General features: G+C 39.0%; 1 protein-coding gene across 4 annotated transcripts in view; it reads right to left on the minus strand.

The window, feature by feature from the left end:
- Positions 1-1,016: 1,016 nt before the first annotated feature.
- The window catches only part of roraa (RAR-related orphan receptor A, paralog a), a 209,856-nt gene continuing 189,924 nt past the window's right edge, over positions 1,017-20,948 (minus strand). For 2 of the 4 annotated variants that reach the window (XM_044123797.1, XM_044123800.1), the window contains 9 exons: positions 18,006-18,091; positions 16,399-16,540; positions 14,017-14,412; positions 13,213-13,334; positions 12,973-13,105; positions 11,349-11,456; positions 10,284-10,394; positions 9,349-9,479; positions 1,017-9,052 (listed from right to left, as the gene is read on the minus strand). In XM_044123797.1, the coding sequence (XP_043979732.1) occupies positions 8,888-9,052; positions 9,349-9,479; positions 10,284-10,394; positions 11,349-11,456; positions 12,973-13,105; positions 13,213-13,334; positions 14,017-14,412; positions 16,399-16,540; positions 18,006-18,091 (1,394 nt within the window). In that variant the 3' untranslated portion in view covers positions 1,017-8,887. The remainder of the gene's footprint in view (positions 9,053-9,348; positions 9,480-10,283; positions 10,395-11,348; positions 11,457-12,972; positions 13,106-13,212; positions 13,335-14,016; positions 14,413-16,398; positions 16,541-18,005; positions 18,092-20,948) is intronic. The other 2 variants (XM_044123798.1, XM_044123801.1) reach the window with 1 other exon arrangement.

Below are 20,948 nucleotides of genomic sequence, written 5' to 3' on the forward strand. Positions count from 1 at the left end.
TATATTTCAGTCATTTATTTCTGTTGATTACTTCCAAAACCAAAAACTGAAGTTAGACGCTAATGGCATGGTTTCTGGCTCAGGAGTGTCCAAACACAAACAGTTATAACCTATACTGTAGAGGAGTCTGTGTGTGGTGGCTCTTGAAGCACTGACTCAACCCAGAGTCAGTGTTACGTAAGCCTCCTCCTCTCCCAACTCTTGAATGTTTTTCTTATGTTTTTTTTTTTTTTTGTAAAGGCCTTTAAAGGCTGTGGTCCTGGTCACTTGTTCACCTCCTTTTTTGAACCTTTTTTCTCAACTTATTTTTCCATTAATCCACATGGATACAGCAGTGAACATACTAGGATACAGCAGTCTAAACAAGTTTCAGTATTTTTTTTTCTTCTATTTCACTTTTCACTATGTAGTCAAGCAACCAGTGTCTTCAGCAATGATTCTTTTCCTTTCATTTCACTTTCAGTAAATATTATTGGATACAACAATCTGAACACCCATCTCTATAGCCTTTTCCCACAGTCTTTCAGAATAGAGCTACTCCTCACACTTTTAATGCAGTATACAGCCAGCTGTATTTTCTTCTCTTTTTGGCAGAAAACATTTTCCTTTCATTCAACTTTCCATTATTAGGCCATCTTTTGAGTAGTGTTTATTTTGCAATAAACATTTTTTCCTTCCACTTAATTTTCAGTAAATGTATGCATTACTTCATGAATGGGAATAAACTCTTAAAATAATTCACTCTGTGTGTAAATGTATTATAAATTCTATTCTTTGAACTGAATTACTCAAATGAACATTTCAAAATCCAAACTTTTATTGAGATGTAGAGGTATATTAGCATATTTATTAATAAATTCCTGAAAATTCTAAAAGTGTCTGGGACTGAAAAGTAATTGGCATATGTTATTGTAGCTGGTGGTAGAAATCTTTAGGCTGAGTTAATTTTTTTATGTGAGCAGAAGGAAGGGCAGGCAAAGTGAGACAGACGAACAATCAGAGAAAAACAAAGCCCATTACAAGCGGTAAATTTTATTATGGGATAACAGCACATAAAGCACATCTAAAATCGATGTGTCCAATGCACTTTTAATAAAGGTAATATTAAAGGTACAGTTTCTAAGTACAATATAACAACATTCATATTAGAATGAAAAGTATTTAAAAGACAACATTAAATTTCTTATTCTTCTTTACAGATGTATTTACAAAATGAATCAAAATACTTATTTTCATATTTAAGAATCAGACAAGAAGGAGCAAAACTACATTTGTGAATTAGACTACCTGCTAAAGAGAGTTCAAAAGAGCTGGATAAAAAGGTTCATGATCAACCGTCGCCATTTAAGATCAGTAGCAAATGTGTGACTTAGAAATCTGTGTCAAACACAAACTAGTTTGGGCCTTTTCAATGTTTTTTTTATTTTTTATTTTTTAATTGCTTTGCAATGAAAAGAAGCATCGAGCCCCGCTCCACCCAACCTTCATGGGTAGAGTTAACCCAAACAGACTCAGCTCACAATGAACAAAGAACATTAAAAGGAACCAGATGTGCTGTACGCTTGTTTTACAAACACTTACTAATACAGAATTTACAATGTATTAGCAAATCTTCTGTTTGCAGTGATGAAAAAAGATTACACCACAAGCAGAAAATATAGAAATGTCAAATTATTACAAAACAAATAATAAATCAAAGAAAAAAAGAAAATGTGCAAGTGATCATTTCGGGTAATAACTTATCTGCAAGCTTTAATTGACCATTTGAGATCAATATAAAAACAAACCTCCGGAACCTTCTGAAATCAAGGTGAGAGGGATGACATCTATTCATAAATAGATGAATAGATGTCATCCCTATTGATATCTATAGGGATGACAAAACATTATGTCGATAGTTTTGGTGCACTATCGACATAATGCACCAAAACATGTCAAAACACATGAAGAAAAAAAGAACATTTTTAAGCAAGTAAGGGTGAGATTTTCTCCTTATGTAAAAAATACATTGTCACATCAGTACACGTTTGGAAAATAAAAAAGGACAATCAAAACGATTTATGCATTTCGTTACACCGAGAGGCACTCAGTGTGATACTTTGCTTATTATTGCGAGCATTTTTTTTAGTGATTTTGCTACAGAGAAGAGGAAAAAAGTCGACTTTGTCATCAGTTGGCAAATCCTTTCATGTCAGTTTTTTAAACACTTTATGTGAAGCAGTAATAATAATAATAATAATAATAATAATAATAAAAATATATGTCACTGGTCTGAATACCCTTTCAGGGCCATTGAAACATACAGAGACCCGAGCACCACGATCCCACGTCAAGTAAGGGACGATGCAGACACACGAGGTAAAATAGTCAACTTCTTAAAGACCTGACGAGCTACAGCCTCAGTGAGTGGTTTTTCTTACAATCGGGAAAGAGAAAGGAAAAAAATACTGCTGTTTCAGTTTGAAAATCAGGATTTCGCCGCAAAAATCCAGAAAAGCGACCTTAAATAGTTTTTAAAATGAGCAGATTCTAGTTTTGCTATAAGCCAGAAGGAAATAAGTGCAATACAGTATCCCAGAGCTAGCACACTGATACAGGTACTGTCTGGGTACTTCTTTTTCTCTTTTACCACTATCATTTTTATTATCATCATTATAATTCGTTGAGTCCTAATATCAATAATACATTAATAGGCAATAAAATTATTGAACTAATAGGGTGGCCAGGCTTAGGAATCAATACGTGGTTCACAAAATTAACTTACCTAGCACCACACGTTAGGGCAACACAAAATAAATGTCAGCACACCCCTATCTCTATCAAACTAATCCTAAAGGAGGGAAGAAAGTAGAAACAGCTTCATCGTACAATATGATGCAATCGATAAACAGATAAATATTTTCACTGGGTAGGCCTTAGTAGCAGTATTTTCCTCTTACCTATACAGACAGAAGTTACAAAGCTACCTTTATACATGTGATCCATAAGAATAATAATATTAAATATGATGAATAAAAACAGCCAAGAATGAGGGAGGGAGTGAGAAAAGGAACACATACAGTAATACAGGCCATGTCAAGTTCTATGTTCTCCACCTGGGAACTGAACTGGTCAAATATACAGATGAGACGTCCACAAAAATCGACAAAAAAGAATTATGATAAATAAGAGGGTGTATTTACATGCAGATGCATAAAACAATGAGAAATAATACACCAACATATATTATTGCTTGACATTCAATTATGGCTAAAAGGTTGCGTCTTTTCTTTTTTCATATTTTTGCTTTTTAAACTATTGTCCTTAAACATAATTTTAATCTTAAATTTCCTATCACCTGTGCTTTGAAAGATGAGTTTAATAAAAATGCAATGACAGATTCAAAATTCTGGGCTACAGCACTTTGACAGCTTTTAGGCGTGACATAACGCAAGCTTTCACAATCTGCGGCCACAGAGGTCTCCAAACTCCGGCATTTTGTTAAAAAAGGATTTTTTTCCCCAATATGAGCTGACCTGACCAATACAGCAGGAAAAGCATGTTTTTGGAAATCTGGTACTGCTCTTTGTTACCCCCGCAGAATTGTTGCACATTGCTGAATTGCTGAAGGTGTTATGTTATGCTTTTTTTTTTTTTTTTTTTTAAATAAAATAAAAACAAAAACAAAAAAAACCTTATACTTAATATGGATGGATCCAGCTCAGCATTTCCAAACCTTTGTCCTTTATTTAAATTCTTTAAAATTAAAACCAAAATGTCCTTATTCACATAACCCTGTTCCTCTGTAATTATTAAAGCCTTGTCTGGGTTTTTTTTTTATATTAGTCACACACCGTAAGAACAAAACACACACACACACACACACGCACACACATACAGAGACTATTGCTTTTTACAAACAGACAACATAGCAGAGACAGAAGGAACACACATTTTTACTGTATACTACACAGAGACTATATAGTACACATAAACTTGGGGGGGAAAAAAAAGAGCAAAAAGGAACAGTGGCGGTTCTTGCATTCATGGTGTTCTGGGCCATTGACTCTCTCTGGTGCCCAAAACCCCACCAATTAAAATGCAAGAACTTAACTGAGACTCTGTGATGGGATACAATACAGTGCATTTACATTTATATCTAGTGGTTGTGCGACCCCTTTGTAATGCCACCCTGGGCAACTGCTTATATGGCCAATATCAAAAACCGCCACTGAAACAGACATAATATTTTAGTCGTAGTTCATAGTTGTACCAAAGTAATAGTGTGTTTGACAACTGTTTTCTTTTCTCCTATCACAACCACATCTGAAGAGGAAAAAGAGACTGAAGGGATTATTATTACTTCTTGGTACAAAGTGTAAACATGCTGGATGGAAAAGAATTAATAAAAAAAGGCAGATAACTGCAATGTAGAGACCCGTAATTTCAACACAAGGCATATTGCTCATAATGTTTTGTAGAATGCATCACAGAGCCACTAAGCAGGCTCACCTTTTTGCACGTTGAGTGTGGCAGACCTCAGCTGTGTGAGAGAAAAATACTCGGTAGTTATGCAACTAGAAAATGTGTTGAAAACAAATCATTTCAAAGGAAAGCAGCCAAATCACCTTTAAAAAAATAATAAAAAATTCCATAGTAGGAACTGCAAGGTTCAGTGTGCTACGTTAAAAACCTGGCCAATCGAGGTACGCCTCAGGCCTTCCCACTCCACCTCCCTGAGCATTCACACCGCATCCTTTCTATGTGCTGTTCTTATCAGGGGCCACAGACATCTTTCATAAACCTGGATTGTCTAGCAGTGCTCCAGACTGGGGGCGGGAGGGGTTGTTTTGCTCGGAGACTGAGGTTAACTAGTCATATAGAGGGCTTGTGCATAACATTCAAAGAGAATTGGAACATAAGAACAGATACAGCAGATCTACTAAAACCCAAACACAACCGATTCAGTATTGCATAAGAATATTTTGGTTTTTCTAACAAAGAGGGTAATCATTTGTAAAGACCCTGATGACACCATCTGAAATAATTTTTTTCTTTTCTGATAGAAAAAATGTTTTGTGCTGAAAAACTGTAAATTGCAAAAGTGATAAGATTATTGTTTTGATTTCTTGGCTGAAAGCTCCATACAGTTAAAACCAAATATTTACATACTACTTATAAAAAGACATTTTTCTCTCATTGTCTGACCAGACTCTATGTTAGGTCAGTTAGGTTAGGACTATTAAAATTATTTCTGTTTGTTCAGTGTCAGGATAATGAAAGAGAAGTTAAAAAGAAATCTTTAAAAACATTTTCCTAATATATGGTTTGAAGATATAAAACTTAGGTAATTTTCCCTTCCTTTTCTAAATATTTCACAATAGAATTTTGACCCACTCCTCCTGACAGAACTGGAGTAACTGAGTGAGGTTTGCTGGCAGTCTTACTCACACAAAATCTTTTTAGCTTTGTAGTCCTGAAATCGGAGCTTTGTGATGTCAATCTCAAAACGTTGGTCGTTATCCTTGAGCCACTTTGCAACTAATAAGATGGCATACTTTAAGTCATTGTCCATTTGAAAGACTGATGTCTTGAGACGTTTTAATATTTCAACATAATGGGAAACTATTTTTTAAAGGGCAGCAGTCCTGCCTGCACCAATACAACATGATGTTGCCACTACTGTATATTCTAGTTGGGATGAGGTTCCAAGACTTTTAAGCTTCCCTTCTTTTCTCAAAATAAAAGACAGGTCGTCATGGCTAAAAACCTGATTTTTAATTTAATTAAACCACTGGATGTCTCTTTCATTATTCTGGTCCTTAGGAAAACAAAAATGGGCAATTGCAAACAATTTCAAAACAGGCAGTTTAGTTTGATATAAAGACAGATAATGAGGAAAAACATGGTTGTATCTTTTTAACAAAGTGTAAATATACATCTGGTTTCAACTGTATCTTGAAAGGTGAACTCAGTGATTTTTTAATTCTAATTTTAACCGCCTCTTATGGAAACATCCCTGAAACAAACAAACAATATTCACTCAACTAAACACGATGAATACTAACAAAAGTCCTCTCAAACAGAAAGGCAAAAAAACCCAAAACAAAACAAAAAAAAACTATTCTTCCCTGAGGGGTGACAGCACAAGGCCTTAACGTCTTGTGCAAATTGCACGGCAGAGGAATGATAGTGTACAAACAGAAAACTACAGAAAAAAAAACTTGATCCTGTTTTACAGTTAGTGACAAATGTATTTACATGCTTTGCTGGGTTTTCTAAAGGGATATTTTTCCATTTCTTTTAAGATATTTAAGGAGTTGCTACCAAGATTGCTGGAATGTCTTCAGAATCCATTCTACATTTTAAGAAAGTAGACTGGAAAGCGGAAGCAACAACTACAGTTTGGCACATCCAGGATTTTTTTTTTTTTTTTTTTTACATTTTTTATCACCACACTGACAAGAAAGACACACTCAACAAAAACAGAAGCACAACAACAAAGCGTTCTGAAAATAACACTTGTCCTACCGTTTTTCTGTTTTGTTTGTTTTTTTAAAATATACTTCCCTCTCCTAATTGTACAAACAACAGCGAATCTTAATTATTGCAGGGATACAGTTAAGTGCTACCTGACATCTTTTTTTGTCCTTTCCCTCGTCCTCTTTCATGGGTTTGTTAAAACCAAAACGAGTTACAAAAATAGAAGCTTTACGACCAGACAAGGCTTTGAATATTCACTTTCTCTTAGCTGTTTTCTTCTGTGTTCTGTTAAGGTGCTGCCAAGCTGAGGCAATGGTAAGAAGGCAAAAAGTCACTCATTTTATATAAGAAAAACAAAACTTTTGACTGAGCCTCATACCCCTTGAACTCTGTTTTTGTCTTATTTTTGTCAGGTTATAGTAAAAAATGTCAATCTGTTTTTTTAGCATTTTATGTAGTAGACAATTAACGTTCAACCACATAACCTTTAAGACTTTTATGCAAAGAATAATCTGAATGCTTTTGCATCAGATTCCTTTCCTCTAATACAATACATATTCCAAGCCATAAAATGGTCCAGTCAAAGAACAGACCTATTCCAACTGAGATTTCAAGTGAGGCATGAGGAAGCTGAACACCACACTTTTTAGTCTTTGTTTAAAAACTTACATCCCTTTCCTCACTCTTCACAATTATTTGAATTTTGTGTTGGTTTACCACATAAAATAGACTCACGATTGCATCAGAGGATGATACATGATAAAATGGTGTCTAAAGTAAGTTCAAGGGGTATGAATTATTTTTGCAATGCACTGCAGGCGTGCTTTAAGGGTAGTAAGTGCACCTCTGCCATGCTTGCTTGTTTTATTTTTACCTTCCACTAGGTGGAAGAGTTGGATTATAATCTCAATGTGTTTTCTCCACTTTGACCACATTGCAAAAAATAAATCTAAATTTATGTTAGTTTAAGCTTGTTAAACAATATCTGTGCAGTCTGTCAAATTAGAATTTCTCTGCAAACTTCTATAACCCAAAAGGTTTCAGAATTTAATAGCATTTAGAGGCGATAACTAATATTCAGAACACATTATTTAGGTGAGAATACACTTATAGTTGCTGCAGAAAAAAAAATAAAGGAGTGTCTTTAGCTTGCTTCCTAATCCATGCCTCGTTGATCGGTGTCCAGCAGCAGCATTGGCCAGCCTAACAGAACCACCCCCCTCCGAACACTTCCAGGCCAAATAACCATTTGTAGCTCCCAAAAGTAACCTCTGTGTTCATGATTCAGCTTGTACTTCTTGTGCACATGCAACACATCACTAGGTAAATATACAAGTCTTAAATTAAACAAAGGTGTAAATAAAAGTGCCTTATCAATTCAACAATTAAGAATGGTCTAACTACTAATATCATACATGTTATTTAAAATAGATTCTATAAACATTATTTTTTTTCTGTATAGTAAGTACTTATGACCATATACCCTGTAGTACATTATAAAACAGGTGGAATGGAGCCTTTTCATTGCGTCGGTGCCCCGGGCTTCTTCAGGGCACCTGTCCAGAGAAGGATTAATAGCAGATGGCCTTACATGATTTTCACTATGCAACAATGGTGGATGGAGTCCTTGACAGCTAAAATCATTGCGTTTTTATAAGAATTACCAGAATTCTAGGTTTCTTTCTCTTTTTTTTCCTTTTTAAACGATTGTCCATAAAGAGGCGCCGATTGCATCACCATGCCGACGGAAACCTCCCAGAAAGTTGCTGTGAGTTTTCATTTCGAGCGCTGCTTCTTAAACAAAACCAAAAACAAAAAGGAGGAAAAATGGCTGAACTTGACCAAAGTGTGCACATTTATTACACAACTTAATTCTGGAAATTAGACATTACAAAAATTTGATTGAGAAAATACTAAAACTTGTTTAAGGAGTGCAAATCTGGAAGATAATACTGATGTGGTCATCTTTTAAGTGTTGTTTATACTTTTTCTCCCACATCATGATAAAAACAAAGAACACTGGTAAATTTTTTTTCTTCAAAAAAAAAAAAAAAAGTGCATAGGAAGGCCAAGTTCAGCCAAACAGAAATCATTTGTTCCTATCTCCTCTTCATGCCCCGCTAGGGTTTTGTTGCGTCTTCCTTTGAGACTGAAATTCAACATAGTAAACCTTGACAATCATCTCCCCAATGCCCTCCCCCTCCACGGCAAAAAAAAAGAAAACAAAACAAACAAACAAAAAACAAAAAAACCCCCCAAAAAAAACAAGAGGAAAAAAAGTTGAACAGCGTGCCATCTGTCCGCTCCGGTTTTGTGCAGGGCACCAGTAAAGTGTCTCAGATTCCTCCACCACGTCCCCCCCAGTTTCCCTCCCCCTCAAACAGTGGGCGCACCGGCACCTGGAGGGGTGAGGGGTTCGCACCCGTTACCCATCGACGGGCATGGACTGCTCAAAGTCTGATCCGAACAGCTCCTTATATAAGGGGGGGAAGTGGGCACGCACAATGTCTGGGTATATTGCTTTGAAAGCCGTGAGCTTCTCTGTATGCCTACTGCACAGCGCTCGCAGTGTCGACACTTTGCATATCAACTGTGGGGAGAGAGAGAGGAGACAGGCTGTTTAGATTCACGACGAGGCAAGGACATGGAGCAATTGTAGTGAAGAGAGAAAAAAAAGACGGAAACAGTCCTCCCTACAGTGCTTTCTGTCCCACACGGGGCAAAAAACTTGTAAATATTGAGACTGTGTGACACTTTATATTAGGAAAGAAATGCAGTTGACAAATTTCAACTTTTCTCGGGGAAAATAAAGGAACTTTATGTTTAGTTTGGACTGTAAAAATATTTTACTTCTCAGGATGTATGGTGTGATGGTTTGAGACTGACCTTTGTAAGAATGCCATCCTCTCTGTGGTTCTTCTGCAGAACATGTTGAAGGGCCAGTTGGATCTTCTGCTGGAGTTTTTCCACTTTCACCTTCTCCTGAAGCCAAGATCGGTCTGGAGGAATACATTTCACTGCTTCATTTATTAGCAAAATTCTTTGCATGTAAGCTAGCATAAAAGTGGTTGCAGTACAGTGTTTTGCAAAAAATATACATCAAATCCCATTGCCATGTTACAATTATAGATCTTAATTAAAAACAAATACATCTTGCATTTGTTTAAAAATTTTTGACAATTGCAAATCTGAAAAGTGTGGTGTGTCGTTGATTTAACCCAGTAGGATTTTTACTTTCTTGAACCACTTTTGGCTCCAATATGCTGCTCTAAATGTTTTGAATTATGTTTTTACCAGCTTTGCTAAATTTTCTTCACCACTGCTCTGTGCGAAATTGCTCAAGTTGCTTTAGACTGAATGAAGAGCATTTCAATAGCATTTTTCTAAGACCTGCCACAGATTCCCAACTGAATTTGGTTTCAGTAGACATGAGCCTGCTTTGATTCTCTATTGTTTTAAAAACTTTTTCTATGACCTTGATGCTGCTGTCACACCTAAAATTTCCCTTACAATAAAGGCTCTTTTTATTCTATTTTACTCTGAAGGATCACACTTGACTTTATTTAAAGGTATCAATGTAAGAGGGACTAAATTTGTATGCATGTGACTATTTTAGTTTAGTTTTCTTATAATTATATACATCTTTGTATTGGGCGATCACATAATATCCCAATAAATTGCACATTAAAATCTAATCAAATGAAATAAGGTTCAAGAGGTATGACTACTTTTGCAAGGCAGTGTAAATTGTCATGGTGAGTAGGTGAGTGAGGCTGCTCCCTCCCCTCTCCCCCCTGTTTTTTGCTGTGACTGACACCTACCAGCAGACATCAACACAAAAGCAGAGAACAGGGCGATCTCATCCTCAGACAGGTGCATAGAACACAAGTTTTTCCCAAACTCGAAGACGGAGCTGATCAAGTCGTCACAGCCTGCCACAGCAAAGGACATGGAGAGAGAAAGGGAGAGAGTGAAAAAGAGAAAGAGAGAGGGAGAAGGGGTTTAGGATGGGGAAGACCAAAGAACAACATTCACTCTTGATCTTTATTGGGAGAGAGGCACACAGGGAGAGGAGAGGAAGGGGAGAGGATAAAAAAGAGCAGCGTGCTGACAGCACATGGGAGCGTCTTAAGCAGAACAGGCAATGCTTTCACTGAGTTTTGCCTCCCAGACGAGTCACTTTTGGCAGTTGGGCGGTGTTATGCAAGCTAAAATGAGGTCACTATTGAGGCTTTTAGTTAAATCAATTATTAGGGACGTACAGAGATAGGCACATGCCACCACTGCTCTGAAAGCCCATCAGTCTCCCGCCCTCCGCCGCCGTCCCCTGCTATCTGTTAGAGGGACTTTTACTAATGCATAAACAGAGTGATAAACAAACACAAAGAAACAGGGATGTGCATCTTCAAAATCACTGTGGGATGAATTTACATTTTTTCTGTCAAAAAGCTACCTTGAAACAAGAAAATCCATGCTGGAATATCACAGTAAAATATGACAGTCAAACATGACTGCTATTTGCTTTTTTTTGCCTGAGATGTTTCATGTCAGACTACCGGCAATAGTTTTGATAGCACTCTCCCCAAAGACGCCCCGTCTGGCTTTATTTATTCCAGAGTAACACGAGCCATATGCAGCGGCGCCTCGGTAACATCTCTGTTGTACCATAAATAACCGCTGAAGAGACAGAAATGCCAGGTGAGGAAGGGATAAGGAGCTCAGTGTTTGCTTCCAGGCCTTCAGCATTGAGAAAAGAACAGCAGCCGACTCTAATTTTGGCTGTTACACCAAGGAGAGGAAGAAGACACTGTAAAGATGCACTCTATATATACAAACAAAGCAAGCAGGCACCCACGTCTGCCATACTGTGCACCCACTCCACTTACCTAATGACTTGAACACATCAGGTCCGGCATATTTTCCATCGAAATAGACTGTGTTGTTTTGCGAGTCAAAGGCACGGCACATTCTGACAAACACAACTTCCAGAGAGCCTGCAGAGACAGACAGCAACAAGATGCTGAAGATTTTCTTTTTTCCCCCGTAACATCAGGCAGAGGTGCAAAACACATGATTATGCTTTGTGCTAATCTTCCAAAATATAAGAAAGCAACCGCTTTGAAATGCGCCCACTGGCAGTAGAGAATAAAAACTGCCTCCGCAGATGAAAACATCATCGATAGAAGGCTATTCTATACAGAGTCAAATTTGACGAAAATAGGTAGTGATACCACTCTTTCGTTCAGATGCTTTTTTTTTTTTTAGCTGAAAACCGATTTATTAGATGGTGCGATCTGTACAACTTGATGGGAGAGAACAGAGAAGAAAGAAGCACAGAACTGTACTTCATATCGACACAGCTCAAAAAATTTTGTAAAAAGCCTTGAGTAAATGCATCTTGCATTACTACAACAACCTTGCACTGAAAATTTCAGAAAATGCATCTTAGTACATCTATACAGAGAGAAAAGCAAAAATAAAAATCACTGATGATACACATCTCAATATCTATAGTAGGTCCTTTAAAATAGGTGTAAGCAAAACATTTTTATAATTTTGAGAATGTCTAGGGATTTTTCTTGAATAATCCTTAATTTGTGTTTTCTTGGGGCAACATGGAAACAGTGACTAAGAATAGTGGCCCGCTTTTCTTAGCAACTGTTCAAAATGGGAAAGATTAAAGAACACAACATTCTGGAAAGGCTGATGTCTGTTTATCTTCATAAATCAGAAAGTACTGTCAAGAAAACAGCTAGCTGCCTAAATGCACCTACATCTACACTCAAGGAAATAATGAAAAACTTTATAACTAAAACTCAGACAACAAATCTGGAGGACCACCCAAGTTTTTGAAAAATCTACAAAGATTATTCACCAGAAACAATAACTACCCTACTCCATGGCTATTTCAGTTCAGAAAACTAAATCCTGTGAGGTAAGCTTGAGAAAAGAGAGCATAAGAGAGGACTCTGGAGGATGTAGGGAGACCAAGCAAAGGGAAATAGATTTCTCTCGGTTTGCTCCAACTTTGTGAAAAAGTTGGGAGCAGTGCTGTCCTGTCAGCAGAAGGAGATTAAGAGGAATTTATTTTAAGGCTTTTTACACATCTTTTCCAGGGGGTTGAATAAGTGTGGATGGCACTGTGCATCTGCATAAATACAGGGGACTTTATCAGAGCAGCTCAAAGAGACAGCCTACATTTCTGAGAAAAAAGCAAGAAAAAAAAAATCGGCAGCTAGACTGATGGGTTTTATCAGGACTCTGGAACGGATGACTTATCTAATGCAGCGTACTCCTCAGCTATGTATGCAGCGAACAAGGCGAAAACAGAAAGAGGCAGAGGCAGGATGGGGTGGGGCCTCCTGTCTGTGACACTGTCTGTGCGTGTGAAGAAGAAGAGCTTTGTGCAGTCAGGTCAGCTACACCCCCGTGACAACGGCGGAGAGGGGCTGGCGGAGGTGAGCCGAGGTGAGTTTGACGGCAGCAGGCCATGTTGACAGGCTGTCATACCTGCTTTCAGCAGCACTATCTGATCGTTCTGACACAGCTCCATGAAGCCGTCGATGCGCTTGGCAAACTCCACCACATACTGAATGGCCTCTGTTATTTTGATAGCACACAGCTGCCACATGACTTCCCGGGGCTGAGGAACAAGATAGGACAGAGAATGGGTTATCTGCTGTAAAACAATGGTTTTGATAATAACTGCAGCTGCTACAGAAAAGTGCAACACTGAGCCGGATGCCTTACCTTGCTCTGGTAGCTCTCCACCTCTTCTTGAAGGAAAGCCTGCCAGGTCATCTGCTGCAACTCCTCTCTCAGGTACTGACATGTCTCCATGTGTGACTTTGAGATGTTCTGGGCGAGGTGCTCTGGAAGACAATCATCGACATTGTCATCATCATCACCATCACATCATCATCACGACCAACCCAGATGAACTCAGCTAAGATCTATGTGAAAGTGAAGACTTCACTGCTCACTGATGAGATATGCCACAGGAAAAGAAGATTTATTTACTGAGCTCTAATGAAGAACGAAGGATAGGAAGGGGGTGAATACACGTGGGCTTTTTTTGGAAGAGAGGGAGAGAAAGCTTGTTGACATTTCCTTATACTGCCTGCAGGAAGCTCATAGCTTAAGGTTGAGGCGAAGCCAATCTAGTTATGACACAAATGCATGGAAAAGGGAGGGGGAGGGGTGCCATGTTACTCACTGAAACAAAGGTCACATTTTTTTTCTCAGAGAAATATTGAGTATAAGAATTTAAATGGTTTTGAAAACACATCTGTTAAAAGGAGTTCCTAGGCACAAGGGAGCCTAAAAAAATGATTTCCCCAGACGCCTGCCCTGCTGGATCCCGATTGGCCCTAATTAATGGAAACTAATTACAAAAAAAAGAGGCTCTTTTAATGAGTGTTGGAGATGAGTCTCCAACCTCCTGCTATTTTAAGCAACCTTTGTGTCGTTTGCCCCACGGTTGAGTTGTTCTACCCCCCTCCTTCATTTCACTGTCTCTCCTTTAACCTCTTCCTTCCTTTCCCTGCTCCTTACCTAGTTCAGCCATGGAAACAGTGGGGGAGGTCTCGCCGTTGGTGAAGGAGCAGTAGGGAAAAAAGCCAGAGCCGGGGGCAAAGTCGCAGATGGGCTCCGGCTTGATGCCGTTGATGTCTAAGCCCGACTGGTCAGGGGACGGCTGGATGTCTAGGTAGAAGCTGCTGACCGCCGAGTCGGGCTTGCTGCCATCAGGAGTGTGGCCGTCCATGTAGCCACTGAGGTCATCGTGTAGCTCCGTTAGGCCGTTGGCTGAGAGGCCGTAGTTAGGTGTGAGCGGCTCTGCCTCTCCGGGCTGCTGTTGGTGGTCTCGCTGCTGCTGCTGCAGCCGGTGCTTCTGGACTTCAGCGTACAGGCTGTCTCGCTGCTTCTTTGACATGCGGCCAAACTTCACCGCTGGTGCAAAAAGGACAAAACAAGTATGAAAATTAAGTGAAAGTGGAATAAAATAGTAGACTAAAATAAACCACACAAACAAAAAATTAAATTTGAGTAGAATTTTAAACATATATGCTTTGGAAAATGTGTACTAATAGGCATTTATGAATCATTAAATAAGATTAATTTTCTAACTCTACACATATAGTTTGTTTCGGTAACTAAATCTAGAAAGCTTTAAATATGTTCTAATAATCTCTTGGCCAGAGATTAGAATCAGACCACTTTTCTTTGATCAGCAGGTCAAATACAAAAAATAAAATGTTTCAATCTCGATGCATCAGAACTAATGTTCAATAAAATACTGACTTAAAAAGTAACTCTCTGTAGTTCAGGACAACTGGCTGATGTAATGGGACACACTCTGTAAGTCAGGAGGTCACAATATGCATGTGTGTGGGTTTACGTGTGCGCTATGTAGGTGTCTATGTAAATAAATATATGCAGCGGGACAGGGAAGAAAGTAAGCATAAAGGCTCGCATATGTTCAGAGTCACCTTCTTTCAGTTAAAACATATATACACCTATACATATATATACTTATATATATATAAGTGTGTCTGCGTGAGAAATGAACTGTACAAACAGTACTCGCTTACTTCTGTGTTCTTTTATATACATGATGATATATGTGCATATAAACGGGGCAGGGTCTGTGAGTGTACAAGTGCATTCAAGATTTTCACTTCAAATCCATGAAATCGTTCTTTAGTGAAAAACCTAACACACGTCTACTGTGTTCAAGCAGAGCCTCTTCAGCTCAGTCTAGTCTGGACCTGCCTGACAAAGAAAGACACAAACGCCCACCGAGGGGCTCCCAATTTTGCATCCCAATAACAACACCCTCTAACCACTTCCTGTTTTATGAAAACAGGTTTCTATTACCACAACAACTCTCCCACCACCGGCACATAATGGACATGATCAGATATGTTCCCACAGGCTCAAATCAAATCAATGATTTCTCTATGGACAGCTAATGGCACTGCCTTGCAGTGTTTATAAACACTGCTCTCCACACTTATTGATATCCCAAATAATGACGTGTCAAATCATTAAAATATAATTACACATTGAAAATCAAGAAAAAAAAAACCAACAGATCTTACATCTATGCAAGTACATTTAGTCAGAGAGTGAAAAACATGTTAAGAAATATATATATTATAATTACTGGTGACAATATTCTCCTTGTGCCTGATTGGTTCTAAAATACCAAATTAAATATACTAATTTTATTTATGCTTCACTTTTTTAAGATGATCAGGAGGAATATGTAACTTTCCGTTTACATGAGGTATATATACGAGGTGGCACAGAGGTTCATATTTATTAGAAAGAGGAATGAAAAGATGACAGACCATTGAAGAAAGTCAGATGTATACTGATCTCAATACGTCATCACATAGTTACTCACCTAAACCTTCCTCTATCTAAAATCAGGAAAACTTATTATTTATCTTTTTATTTATCTTCAAATAAATATAACTGCAAAGAGTTAGGATTGTAAGGGCGTAAAAAAACCTCTCATGAACAACTCCATCAGAGAAAAGCCTCTTGAGGTTACAGAGATAAAATAAAAACCTTTAAAACCATGTAGAATTATAGTTTAGAAAACGACTCATTTGAAATTCTGCCCAAACTTCGTCATGAAGTTTGGGCAGATGTTTTTTGCCGAATGCAGAAAACATCTGCCCAATGCAGAAGTTTTTTGCCGAATGCAGACTTTCATCTAGCTGAATTTGCAGCTCAACTTTGCATGTGTACCCTTGTATTGGGTCACTAGCATTTCTTCTTTCCCTTCGCTAAACTGCGTTGTGTCTTCAAACGGCCGTTCCACTAAAGTGGCTAGCCCAAACAGGTGCCTGAATGTGAGCTCTTCACCTCTCGGTATCTTTGCCCATTGCACCCACCTGTCGATTCCCCTCCCGTAAAACAACTCACCATCTCGTGACATTCCCACTGCCAGGCACTTCTGCAGCCTGCAGTGCTGGCAGCGGTTGCGGCTGGTGCGGTCGATCAAGCAGTTTTTCTGACGGGGGCAGGAGTACGCTGCATTGCTCTGCTGACTCCTCCTGAAGAAGCCCTGCACGGGGAGACGGGCACGGAAAATACGCCTTAGGTTTGCTGAACGGGCCTCCGCGGCTACAAACACTCATTCTGGCACCTCAGAAGGGGGATCATTTTTATGTCTTCATTGTGCTCTAGCGCTGACAAGATTTATTGCAGTCTGGCGGGGATGTACTGTACTCCCAGTGGTGATATTTTCATTTTACTGCTTGCAAATTGAAATGCAACAAAAACTACTGTGGTGGTATTTTCCTGACTTCTTTGCTGGCATTTAAAGAGCGCTGTATATCCACCAGCGTGTACAACACGAGGGCGGCATGTTTTGGGTAGCGCATGATAACAACGCCTGGCATTTCTCTTCAGTGGCGTTATTAGTGTTGATTAATGCAGCACAGGCATGTGCAAGGCTAAAGGATTGCAAACGCACACCAACTGGATTCCTCATCCTTTGACTTAATGAATTGATTCCAGCACATCATTAACATGCCCCACTCTACTGCTCCACACACATATGTCTTAATTAGCTGCTCATTGGCTGTTTAATTACAAGAAAACAGCTGACAGCTGCCAAGTTGCTTTATAATGGAAGCCATTATGGAAACAGAGTAAAACTGCCAGTGACAAGTAGCACTCCTTAATAATGCAATGATTTATGGTCCAAACTTTTGTACGCGCACGTACCATTAAAGGCCTTTCTGCCTGTGGACTAATTAGCAATCATTAAAGATAGATTTCAGCAGTTTATTCTTTAGTGTTTTATCCTTTCCAGGATCTCTGTGTGTATGTGAAAGGGACAGAGGGGTGCTGGAAAGAAGAGCTGAAAGAAGCCTCTTTTTGTCCCCCCCCCCACCACATCCCTCCCCCAAATCACACACATGCACGCACACGCACACACCGGAGCAAACAGCAAAAGGTGGAAGCTGGCTGAGGAATGCTAATGATGTGCTTGGTGACGAGCACAAGGGGGAGACAGGAATACACTCTGCGCACAAATTTTCCTTCGCCGTGAATGGCTGGTGTATTTGAAACAGTACAAAAGGTGGCTTCAATGGGGAGAAACACGCTGTAGCAAACAGCCAACAATCTGCTATAATTCAAAGCACTCTCCTTTTGATCATCCCATTTCAAGAAGAGCAGCAGAAGCGAAAAAAGAAAAGAAAAAAAAAATAGCAAAAAAAGACATGTCCCTCGGAGGGAAAAGGCAGAGGAAAGCAGAGGAATGACTATGTCCTACTAATTGTGCCTTTCTGTCATGTCCTCAGTGGTGCTTGACCACTTTAATGATCATACTCTGTGTGTTTACACACACCACGCTCCCTCTTCAAAATGCTGTAAAACTTCAGCAACATTTTAAGATGTTTTTCTTCTTCCAAACAAGCAACTTTCTTTACCTCCACAGTGTTTCCTCCTTGTCTTTTCCCTCCCTCTTTCACATGCTTAAAACCCATCAGACTAACAGGTTCACTTCTCTTGATGCTTACCTTACAGCCTTCACATGTTATCACACCGTAATGGATGCCTGATGATTTGTCTCCACAGATCTTGCAGGGAATTATTTCGATTTGAGCTGGGGAGAAGAAAAGAAAATGAAAGAAATAAATAAATAAGGGCAAAAAGAAATCAACATTTTGCTGTCATAAGCTGCTGTACAACCCTCTCACCATGGATCCATGTTGGTACATGAAAGAGCACTGTGCTTCTAAAAACATCTCATCCAGTGGCTTTTGAATCCTCACTTCCACACAGTATTAGCTGAATATTTAGAGCTGCAGTCATGCGTGTGCATGTTTTTTAAGGGAAGGATCCAATTTGAAAGTGCTCAACAACAGCCTGTACAAACATGGCATCGATTTGTCGTGAAAACATAACTTACATTAAGAAAAGACCCGGCTGCCCACAAACCCTAACACCCCACAGAAGTGCAAATATAAACCTTGTGCAATGACAAAAGATCATTTAGCCACATGAGGATGTCTATTCCCTGGTGGAAAACCCGACTTCATGCAGGCTCTTAAATTTCAAAACCATAACCCCCCCCAGGAGTAAATCCACTGCAACCACAAAGAATCATAACATGCCCGCTGTGCTGGATGAAGCAGAAACTGTGTGTATTTGTATGCGTTTGTGTGTGAGCAAGCTATACGAGAAGGAATATAAAACAACAAAAAAAACCACTTCAGTTTGAGTTTGGCAGCGCCGTTGTGCTGTTGACAGGCCTGAGATGCAGGACAAAAGCTCAGAGAGGATGGGCCTCATCCATCGTCGACCCTCGCTCTGGGAGCGAACCTGCAGCTTAACGGGCAGAACACACAGACACGAGACACCCAGAACTCCCAGCTTGGCCCACTGATCTCAGCTTTATCACTGCAGCAGCCGCCAGTGCCACGTCGCTATCTTCCTCCGAGCTTCCCCCTGCGCCCTCCGGATATCTCTATTTTGTTGCCCTCCTCAGTCGTGTCATTTCCATCAGTGTACTGCAGCGCCATCTGATCTGAATCGAGGAAAGATCACCGTAGGATGCTCTCTGTCGTGACGTAATGTTTTGTTTGCTTTTAACCACCGATGTAGACTGCCTATCAGGGCAGAAAGTGCTTGTGCTCCACTACATTTGTTGGCACTCCAAGTAAGTATTATTGAAATCACTAAGTTTACACATCATTCATAAAAATAATAATAAACAAAAGCAGAAAGAAAAAGATCAGGGCTTCAAATATTTTTTTTATTAATAATATACAACTATCCATTTCCCTGATATTTAAATATGATACAATACAGACCCATTCCCTTCAGCTGTTTGCCTCCAAGGCTGGAAGAAGACCCATGTTTATGTAGTGAGAGATAACTGCAGGATAACATCGCAGACTGGGGTCATCAAGTTTCCATAACAACCATTAGAGGTCATCTCCCACCTGGTTGTGTGGGAGACATGCCAGGAAGAAAGCCTAGTCCTGTCCTACTATCACAAACATAAACATGTAGTTTGCTAAACTATAATTGTGTGCTTTAGTAGGAAGAAAACAACATTAGTTCTTCCAGCTAATTAATTCACAAATTCTACAGCTGAACCAACAGATTGATATGTTAGCTTTTTGACATATTGATGAGTTTTTTCAACAAATTAATTCAGGTATGCTGTGGATGATATTAAAAATTGCAAAAGAGTGGCTCTGGTGGACTGGGACTGAAGAATCCTGATTACAGAGATTATAAAAAGAGGAATGCTCCCTACCCTCTACACTGAAAAATTGAAACAAAAACAAACAAAAACATATTTAATAATTTTTTTGGTCAGAGTATATATAAGTATATACATAAATTAAAAGCTGCATTTTTCCTAACATTTCAGTATGAGATTATGATACTGCTTGGAAAGAGTCTTTTTGAATATTTGTATACATGTTTCCATGTGTGGATCTTTAAGTTGTTTTTTTTTTCGTTTTTTTTTAATACAAATGTTGGAGAATTTCAATCGACTCTTTTTTTTTACCTTTGCTTCATCTTAGAGTAGAACAGAAAACCATAGATATTATGTAGAATAGTGCAATTTCATTCCATTTTATTCTTTTATTTTTTTGGATACATCTTTTTATATTTGTTTTAGTCTGCTTAGTTTGTGAAACACTTTGTTTAAAATGTATTGTTTTTAAATGTCCTACACAGATACGACTGACATTGGCATTCTGTTCTACAGTCCTGGGATAAGTAGAAGATCAATTCCCCAGACAGGGCTTAATATATAATATACTTCTTAAAAAGAGGTGGCATATTTTCAGAGCGTTACATCAGCCTCTTCCCTCAAACCAGGCCCAACTGTCTGCTATAATGCCTCAGGTCTCGTCTAAAGACAAAAGACTTAAAATATCTCCTGCACACCTTAACAAGCAGCCTCTTTATTCCGGTTTGATCACATCAAAGTACTTTTGTTGGAGTTCATCCAGAGATCCCTGCCCATTTAATCAGCTGCCTTGGAGCCTGCATTGTGTCATGTGGATAATGTCCTCGTCCCCGAGGCGTGCCCGGGAGAGCCCCTTAACACAGAGCCTTTAATCCACCAAACCGGGAGTTGCACTCTGTTCATTCAGAGGATCTCTCCTTGCACTGCTGGAGTCAACAAGACCAGCCATGTTTACTCGGAATTAGTCTAGATTTTAGGAAAATGAACAAAAAGGAGAGGTGGATCATGAACGGTTAATACTCCTTCATACAACACCTCCTGCTATTTGAGGTTCTCCCATACAATAGAGGGCACTGCACCTTGTTGGCTCGGATTAGAGTGGAACCCAGGCAGGAGGCGGACTCTGACAACCTTACTGAGTGGGTTAATTTATAATTAATATTTTCCTTACTGTGCGCAGTTGCTTGTTATTTCATTTAGGTCTATCTCTGTATGAGTGCACTCTATTGTTTGTTTTTGTGTTCTCACC

The sequence above is a fragment of the Gambusia affinis genome, linkage group LG08 (genome assembly GCF_019740435.1).
Source record: "Gambusia affinis linkage group LG08, SWU_Gaff_1.0, whole genome shotgun sequence".
NCBI classification, from domain to species: domain Eukaryota; kingdom Metazoa; phylum Chordata; class Actinopteri; order Cyprinodontiformes; family Poeciliidae; genus Gambusia; species Gambusia affinis.